General features: G+C 48.8%; 1 protein-coding gene across 5 annotated transcripts in view; it reads right to left on the bottom strand.

Annotated features, from left to right (window-relative positions):
• Positions 1–4,417, bottom strand: part of LZTR1 (leucine zipper like transcription regulator 1) — a 243,911-nt gene extending 239,494 nt beyond the window's left edge. For 4 of the 5 annotated variants that reach the window (XM_026655095.2, XM_026655096.2, XM_026655094.2 and 1 more), the window contains exons 1-2: positions 4,188–4,403; positions 3,820–3,882 (exon numbers count right to left, since the gene is read on the bottom strand). In XM_026655095.2, coding sequence (XP_026510880.1) covers positions 3,820–3,882; positions 4,188–4,366 — 242 coding nt within the window. In that variant the 5' untranslated portion in view covers positions 4,367–4,403. Of the gene's footprint in view, positions 1–3,819; positions 3,883–4,187 lie in introns of all 5 variants that reach the window. The other variant, XM_026655098.2, reaches the window with a different exon arrangement.
• Positions 4,418–8,939: the final 4,522 nt, after the last annotated feature.

Raw genomic sequence — 8,939 nt, 5'->3', positions numbered from 1 at the left:
ATGTATTTTCTATCTTTTTTTTTTTTTTTTAAATAAAATTTACCTTTTTTAAGAACAGAATTGGATTTTTGTGTTTTAAGAGTTTTGTGCACATGTTTAATTAGCAACAGCTGATTTCCCTTTTTTTCCCCCCTTCTTTCTCAGCTCTTTCCCCGGGGGGGGGGGGTGTTGAAAGGGCTTGAGGGTACCCCACAGGTAGGAATTCCCAAGTCCGCCTTCCTGGGCTCTCAAAGGGGTTCTGCACTTGGGTGGTGGCAGCATCTACCAATCCAAGGTCAGGAGGTAGTAGATCTTAGAGGAGGGAACCTCAGGACAGTGCAGGGTGGTGTCCCTAGCCCCAGAAGCTCCCAACACAGATAGATCATGGTGGGCTTGGGAGGGGAGAGAGTCAGAGAAAATGAGGGATTCCCAAAAGCCAGCCCAGTAACACAGCAGTAAAAATTCAGCACCCAATATTTTTAAAATTTGCAAAATTCTGCATATTTCATTTGTCAATAAACAAACATGGAGGCTCCAGCATGGCAGTGGACAGTACAGGCCACTGGCTGCACAGAGGTGGGAGATCACCCTGCAGCCCACCCCGGGACATGGACTTCAGCAGTGAGGCTGCACCTGAACCTGATACAGCACTAGGGCCAGGCCGGCCCCACAAACACACCGGGCTCCTGCCCCTCCACACCAGATGCACCAAGATAGCGAGCGAGAGGGACAGACTCTCACACTCACGCCCAACCCTGGCCCCCGATACAGGTGTGGGGCAGGCAGGCTCAGCCCAGCAGGATCAAAGTGTGGAGGGGCTTACTGTGGGGGGATCCAGGTGTGGGATGAGAGGGTTCTGTGTGGCACAATCTGGGTGCAGGTGGCTTGGTGTGAGGGAGTTCTGGATGCAGGGGGAATGGGACTCTGCAGGGAGGACCAGGTGAAGGTGGTTGGGGCTCAGCACAGAGGCAGGCTCAGCGGGGGAGACTCAACGGGGGGGGGGGGGGGGGGGCGGGGGGGGGGGGCTTGGGGGGGTTCTGGGTGCAGCTGGCTGGGCTCACTGGGGTGGAGGTCCAGGTGTGGGGGGCTCATCGGGTTGGTCCAGATGCATGGGGCTCATTGAGGTGTGGGTTTGAGTGGGGAGGCTCAGCGGTGGTGGTCTGGATGTAGGGGTGGGAGTCCAGATGCAAGGGCTTGGCACAGGTCCAGATGCAGGGGAGGACTCGGCGGGAGGGGGGCTCCGAATTCAGGGGGTGAGGCTCAGCAGGTGGGGGTTCAGGTGTGAGGGGCTCAATGGGGGGTTCTGAGTGTGGGGGGTGATGGTCAGCAGAGATGCAGCAGATGAACGGGGGTTAGACAGACAGGGGAGCAGCTCCCCATACAATGGCTCCTACCCTTGCAGCATAGGAGCGATGGGAGCAGGAAGCAGGGAAGGGGGTGGGCAGCCAGGGGAGGTTTCTGGGGGTGGGTCTGACCTGGCCCTGGCCACTCCTCGTGAAGGAAGAGGAAGTCCTGATACAGGGTAGGATTCCCAGCCCCACACTCCTCCGGTCATTTACCTCTCCGCCGGCTGCTCTGCGCGCCCAAAACAATGCGCCTGAGCTGTTCAGGAGGGGTGCATGACCGCTCTTATGGCTTCCCTTTGCTTCCCCGTCAGAAGTAATTATTCTGCGGGGAAACAAAGAAATCTGCAGGGGACATGAATTCTGAGCACGCACAGTGGTGCAGAATTCCCCTAGGAGTAATAAAGAAGAAGCTCAAGCTAGGCATACATAGGCAGGGTAAGATGAGCAGTTTCTATGTATTTCTCTAACACTTTCAATTCCATGTTAGATTATATTTGTTCTTCGTGGAAGAAATAAGATAATTTATTTTCACTAACTCTAAGACTAAGCCTGATATGTGCTACTAAGTTATTTAGAGACCTGATTGCTGCTTCTCATAGTGACACTACATAATAATTAATATATGCTAGAGCAGGGGTTCTCAGGACAAATTTTTTGGTGGCTTCAGAGTGCGGCCACCAACTCTTGCTGGTGGTCACTGTCACACTTTTTCCTAAAATACTTAATTAGCTTTAGGAAAAACAAATATACACATATACATGTCCAAATATTTATTGCGAGCTAGTAAGTCTGCTGTGAAAAGTGATACTTGTATGTTTGTTAATATCACTTTTCATGGCAGACTTATTAGCTAGCAGTAAACAAACATACAAGTATCACTTTTCACAGCAGACTGACTCAGCCCTGGCAAGCCTGTGGACAAATTAAGACATGGATTGGGGGAGGAGGGGTCAGGGTAGGCAGCAAGAGCCAGGGATGATGGGGTTGGGGGGGATGGAGCCCGAAGCTGCACAGCCAGAACCCGGGGCCAGCTCCTATGTAGTCAGAGCCTGAAGCCCTGCAGTTGGAGTCTACCACCCCAGGGGCGAAGCCCAAAGCCTAAGCCCCACCGCCCCTGGGAAGGTGGGGAACTCACCAGCTGCCTGCTCCTCCAGTGTTATGCCCCATCTGTCTCCAAAGCAGGGGCAGGGCCCAACCCCTGCTTGCAGCCCCAGCAGCCAACACCAAGGCAGTGCATCCAGGAACAACAGGGAAGGAGAGGGGCCGCTGTTTTGACCAAGAGGCTGTGGCCACGGCCGCAAGAAAAGTCCCTGGTGGCCGCATTTGAGAAACACTGTGCTAGAGTGTCTCTCTGGATTTCCAGTTCCCAGGGAGAAAAGACAAACCTTTTAACTCTAAATCTAAAAGAACCAAGGAGTGGATGATGGCAGCAAAGATACAAGATAAAAAATCCTAAACCTCAAATGTTCCCTACCCAGCTTTCTCTTAACACCTGATATGATGAAGTTATTTCTATTTAAATTACTAAAAGCTACCTATCGAAGGCTCTAGAAACCCTAGCACACTATTAATAATACAAAGTCATCTCAGCAATATTTAAATAATCAATTAAACAGGAACTCAGCAAGCCATTTACAGAAACTCCTTCCTGCCTTTTCATAGCTGTAGGGAAAACACCCTTCAGCTCTCTCCAAATACCCTGAAGAGCAAATAGATTTTGCAGTGTGCTCAAAAGGTCACTAAATTCAGCCTATTTCAGACCAACATGGGGAAACAAGAGTCTCAGATTTTTCACTGAGAATTCCCTACTTGTCACTGCCCCTTCTTTTATAATGAGAGCACTCCAGCTCACAGACCCCTGCTGAGGCAATATGACCTAGGGAGAGAGGCACTCTCTCAGGTAGGCTAACCTAGGCTTTATAAGTTATGATCACCTCTTGAGCTCCACCAGGAGACCAGCAGACAACCAGTGAAGAGCCCAGAGCACTGGCATCACATGCTCCTAGTGAGGTGGCCTGCTCAATAAGCACGTCCCTGCATTCTGCACAAGCATTAGGATCTGACTGGTTTAAGATGCAGCCTATATTGCAACAATCTAATCTTGAGGTGACAAAAGACTGGTTAAGAGTGGCTTGTCTACAACTGAATGGAAAGGTTGCTCTTCCCTAGCTGGATAGTGATTATAAAGAGCTGACTAGTACACTGCCGTAATGCAAGTGTCAAACAGCAGCCACAGGTCTAGAATTACCTCATACGTGCCAAACCCTGATAACCAATAGAATCATAGAATATCAGGGTTGGAAGGGACCTCAGGAGGTCATCTAGTCCAACACCCTGCTATACAGTTATAGGTTGTCTCCACACTACAGCATGCTAAATCTAAAGCTGGGTGGCTATGTAACATACACCTAATATTAACAGGCATAGCAAAAGACAGGGCTAGTAGGGAAGCTGCCTAGCAACACCACGGGCCAGGCAAGGCAGTAGCACTTACCCATTGTCACCACCAAACACGTAGATGGCATCCCGATAGGCAACCACGGTGTGTTTGCTGCGCCTGAGAGAGAGTCTGTCAGACACTGGCAAGGGGAGTCCTGGCCCCGCCCCCACACCCTGACCCGGTCACTCGGTGCCACCCCCTCTCCAGCCCCACCCCACTCAACACCCTGACCCACCCCCTCCCCACACAACACCCTGACCCACCCCCTCTCAGGCCCTCCCCACCCCTTGAGCTGCCTACTCAGCATCGCCCCACCCTAGCGCTGCCCCGCCCACTCGGCTCTGCCCACTCTCAGCCCCACCCCCACCTTGGCCACCCACTTAATTCCGTCCCCAAGCTGGCGCGATTTCTCATCGCCTCACCTGGCCCCTACGAACTCGTCACAGGGCGGCAGGCGGCGCCACCGATGCACTGTCTCGAAAGGCCCGAAGTTGAGGGTCAGGTACTCCACGCTGTCGGAGCAGCTGTGATCGAAATCCACGCTGGGCGCCACCTTGGAGCTCCCAGCCCCTCCGCCCGACGGGGCGCCGGCTGCTGCCATGGCCCAGCTCCTACGGACAGGATAGACCCCCGCAGCAGCCCAGGCACATGCGCAAGGGACTGGGCGCTGGGCGGGACTGCGGAAGCACCGCTCCCTGAGGCCAAGGGCTCCCGGCGTGCTCCGCGCCGTGAGGGGACTACAACTCCCGGCGTACCCCGCGCTGAGTAGGCCTGAGGCTCTCGCACTGTCTCATTCATTTCCGGATCTTCTTCCCAGCCCGGTAGAAAGGTCTCTGGTTCCGCCCGATCCGGCGCCCGCCCGCCTATCCTGGGCCCTAGCGGGCTCGGCCGTCGCGGCGCAAGGAGAGCGGGAGCCGGGGTCGGTCGCTGCTCGGCCCCTGAGGTAGTGCTGGGTGGGGAAAGCCCCAAGCGGGTCACATGAGGGAGCCTCAGGCCCTGCTCTCACCTAGAGAGGCCCACTCTTGGCTGTTAAGCTCCTGGGGCAGGAGGACCCTTGCTCCGGTTGTGGCTGGCTCTGCCTGGGGCGCCTCCGGGCTATGGTAACAAAGAACAAACATGAGGACCAGTCAAGGGCGTTAATTAGGCGGGGGGAGGAGCAGAGTTTCATAGTGGTGATGGGCTCCCAGGTGAAAACTGCACAGAATTAGTGTGGAATGTGAGCTCTGAAGAGGAGAGGTGCTGCTCCCAGCTTGTACCCTTGGGGCAAGGAGTCAGTGTTTTTTTTACAAACAGAGGCAGGGTGATTAAGATAAGAAAGGGCTGATGATTAAATTAAGGAGCTGGAAGTCATTAGATGAACCTGTAAAACAGGAATCCATCTGGGGGTTGAAGAAAGAACACAGGGGACTCAGAAGAAATACAGCCAAGCCCTATGAGCCAAGTTTACATTCAGAAAAGAGGAAGATAGGAGGGGGGTAGGTGAAAAGAAGGGGCTAAAATCCAGGGAAGGGATAGCAGGGAAACTACAATACCCACCTGGTGAAGTGAAGAAACAGATTGACAGAGCCAGAAGGGTACCCTGAAGTCACCTATTACAAGACAGGCTCAACAAAGAAAGTAACAGAATGCCACTAGATGTCACCTACAGCCCCCACTAAAACCTCTCCAGCCAGGGGCAGCTCTACCTTTTTGCTGCCTTTGGCAGCATGCCTGCGGGAGGTCCGCCGGTCCCGCGGCTTCTGCCTACCCGCCGCCGAATCCATGGGACCGGCTGATCGCCCTCCAGCGCATCATCAAGGATCTACAACCTATCCTGAAGGACAATCCCTCACTCTCACAGACCTTGGGAGACAGGCCAGTCCTCGCTTACAGACAGCCCCCCAACCTGAAGCAAATACTCACCAGCAACTACACACCACACAGCAAAAACACTAACCCAGGAACAAACCTTGTTGCCAATCCTGTCTGCATATCTATTCAAGGGACACCATCATAGGACCTAACCACATCAGCCACACCATCAGGGGCTCATTCACCTGCACATCTACCAATGTGATATATGCCATCATGTGCCAGCAATGCCCCTTTGCCATGTACATTGGCCAAACCGGACAGTCTCTACACAAAAGAATAAATGGACACAAATCTGACATCAAGAATTATAACATTCAAAAACCACTAAGAGAACACTTCAGTCTCCCTGGACACTCAATAACAGACTTAAAAGTGGCAATTCTTCAACAAAAAAACTTCAGAAACAGATTCCAATGAGAAACTGCAGAATTGGAATTAATTTGCAAACTGGACACCATCAAATTAGGCCCAAATAAAGACTGGGAGTGGATGGGTCACTACAAAAAGTAATTTTCCTCTGCTGATACTCACACCTTCTTGTCAACTGTTGGAAATGGGCCACCTTGGTTGTATTGGCCTCGTTAGCACTACAAAAGTAATTTTCCCTCCCTTGGTATTCACCCCTTCTTGTCAACTGTTGAGAACAGGCCACTTCCACCTTAATTGAATTGGCTCATTAGCACTGACCCCCCACTTGGTAAGGCAACTCCCATCTTTTCATGTGCTGTAATATATATTCTGCTTACTGTATTTTTCACTCCATGCATCTGATGAAGTGGGTTTTAGCCCACAAAAGCTTATGCCCAAATACATTTGTTAGTCTCTAATGTGTCACAAGGACTCCTCGTTGTTTTTGCTGATACAGACTAACACGGCTACCACTCTGAAACCAGTGATATAGAGAAGTTCCCACTCTACCTGTGGTACTTATGTGGCCCCATCACCATAGTATCTGAGTGCTTCACATCACATTCCCTTGGTGAGATAGAGCAGTGCTGTTATCTCCATTGTACTGATGGTGCACTGAGGGACACACTAGGGTGACCAGATGTCCTGATTTTATAGGGACTGTTCTGATATTTGGCGCCTATTACCCTCTATCTCCTGTCCCAATTTTTCACACTTTGTCTGGTCACCCTAGGACACACAGACTAAAGGCCAGATTTTCAAAGGCACCTAGTGGGAAAATGTTGTTCCTGAGCCAATGCGTATATGATGTGTATCTCTGAATAAGATGGCTCAGCTTTTTAAGTATGAAGTACATAGTTATTGACCATACATGTTATCACACGTTCACTGCGGTGTTAATATCTATGAGTGGAGGCACTGATGGCAATAGTTTTACTTGTTAACATCTAGAAGATTTGACCCTCCAACTTTCTTTCAAGAGGAAGAGCTTCCCAGAGCTCCTGTGCTGTTTATTTTTCTTTCCTGCCTGCAGTAGCCTTGAGATACCTCAGAAGTCCCACTTTTTTTTCACAACTTTAAAAAGTGGAATTTTCTTGGTATTTGGTTTTAAATAGTCTCCTGTGAAAACTGCAACTCAAAGACTGTAGTGTTGTGTTTAAGACCCTTCTGGAAAGTAACTAGTCTCTAAACAGAAGGCAGTGTTGCCAACTCTCATGATTTTGTCATGAGTCTCATGATAATTATTGTTTTCCTTAAAGCCCTAGCTCTTGGAGTCAAGTGTATATGTGATGATCTCATCCTTCATTCTTAAAGAGAAATGAAGTTTCTAGCGCTTGTGGCTGTGGAGAAAGCTTCAAAATGTGACCCCAGTGCACCCTAAAGGTTCAAAAAGCAGAATGTAAATAAATAGAACACCAAATGTATTATTTTTACATAATCTCATTATTTTTGGTGAGCCTGATTCATGATTTTTGAACATTTGGGGTTGGCAATACTATGAAAGTGACTTGAAAGTGTCAGGTTTCAGTGGTAGCCATGTTAGTCTGTATCAGCAAAAAAACGGAGGAGTCCTTGTGGCACCTTAGAGACTAACAAATTTATTTGGGCATAAGTTTTTGAAGTGGTAAGAGAGTAGCCCATTACAGACAGTTGACAAGAAGGTGTGAGTAACAGTAGGGAGAAATTAGTACTGGGGAAAGTAAGTTTAGGTTTTGTTTAATTTAGTTTAATTTTCAAACTAGATACCATCAGATTAGGCCTGAATAAAGACTGGGAACGGTTGGGTCATTACAAAACCTAAATTTAATTTTCCCCAATACTAATTTCTCCCTACTGTTACTCACACCTTCTTGCCAACTGTCTGTAATGGGCCACTCTTTTACCACTTCAAAAGTTATTTTTCCTCCCTTAGTATCCTTCTGTTAATTGATTTATCTCGTTAGAGCGACCTAACACTTGGTAAAGCACCCCCATCCTTTCATGTATTTATACCTGCTCCTGCATTTTTTACTTCATACATCTGATGAAGTGGGTTCTAGCCCACGAAAGCTTATGCCCAAATAAATTTGTTAGTCTCTAAGGTGCCACAAGGACTCCTAGTTTTTTTTTGACCGTGTCAGTTTCACTCCTGTTTAAAGTCAGTTTCTAGTCTATTATTTGTAGTGGGGTAACAACCCTAGAGCCCCACGCAGGTGCCGTATAAACTCATGGGGCCTTGCCTTTGTAGGAGGTTTCCAAAAGTTAAATGATCTATTCCAAGCTTGATGAACTGCAAAAAAGTGATAGAAAGTAATCTGGATTTTTCTACAATTGTTTCAATTCTTGTATTCAAGAATTAGTAACAAAGTAAGAATACACATTAAAATTTTAAACCTAACCAGTGTCCCTTAAGTGAATTGACACGAGGTATTAGAGCTGAGTGGGTCTAATATTTATTTAATTTTCTTTCTTTATATAGGAATTAGAAATTATTATCTGAAAGGAGCACTGTATCTAGGGCCTTGTCTACACTACAGGGGAAAATCGATCTAAGCTACGCAATTTGAGTTACGTGAATAGCGTAACTCAAATCAGCGTAGCTTAGATCTACTTATCGTGGGGTCCACACTACACGATGTCGACAGGAAACGCTCTCCCGATGACTCCCCCTACTCTTCTCAATCCGGTGGAGTACAGGAGTTGACAGGAGAGCGATCTGCAGTCGATTTAGCAGATCTTCACTAGACCCGCTAAATCAACTGCCGATGCATCAATCGCCACTCATGGATTCCCTGGTAAGTATCAACAGATTAAAAAAAAAAAAAAAAAAAGGTAGAAGAAAAAAACACCCAGAGTTTTCAGGTGCCCAAGTAGCCTCTGGAATCACGGTTAAAGTCCCCCCTGCCCCAATCTGAAATGGCGCCCCTGGGACC

The sequence above is a fragment of the Terrapene carolina genome, unplaced genomic scaffold (assembly GCF_002925995.2).
Source record: "Terrapene carolina triunguis isolate 2854851 unplaced genomic scaffold, T_m_triunguis-2.0 Scaffold195, whole genome shotgun sequence".
Classification (NCBI taxonomy): Eukaryota; Metazoa; Chordata; order Testudines; family Emydidae; genus Terrapene; species Terrapene triunguis.
Note: the sequence above shows the minus strand (reverse complement) of the source record. Positions and strands in the feature narration are given on the sequence as shown.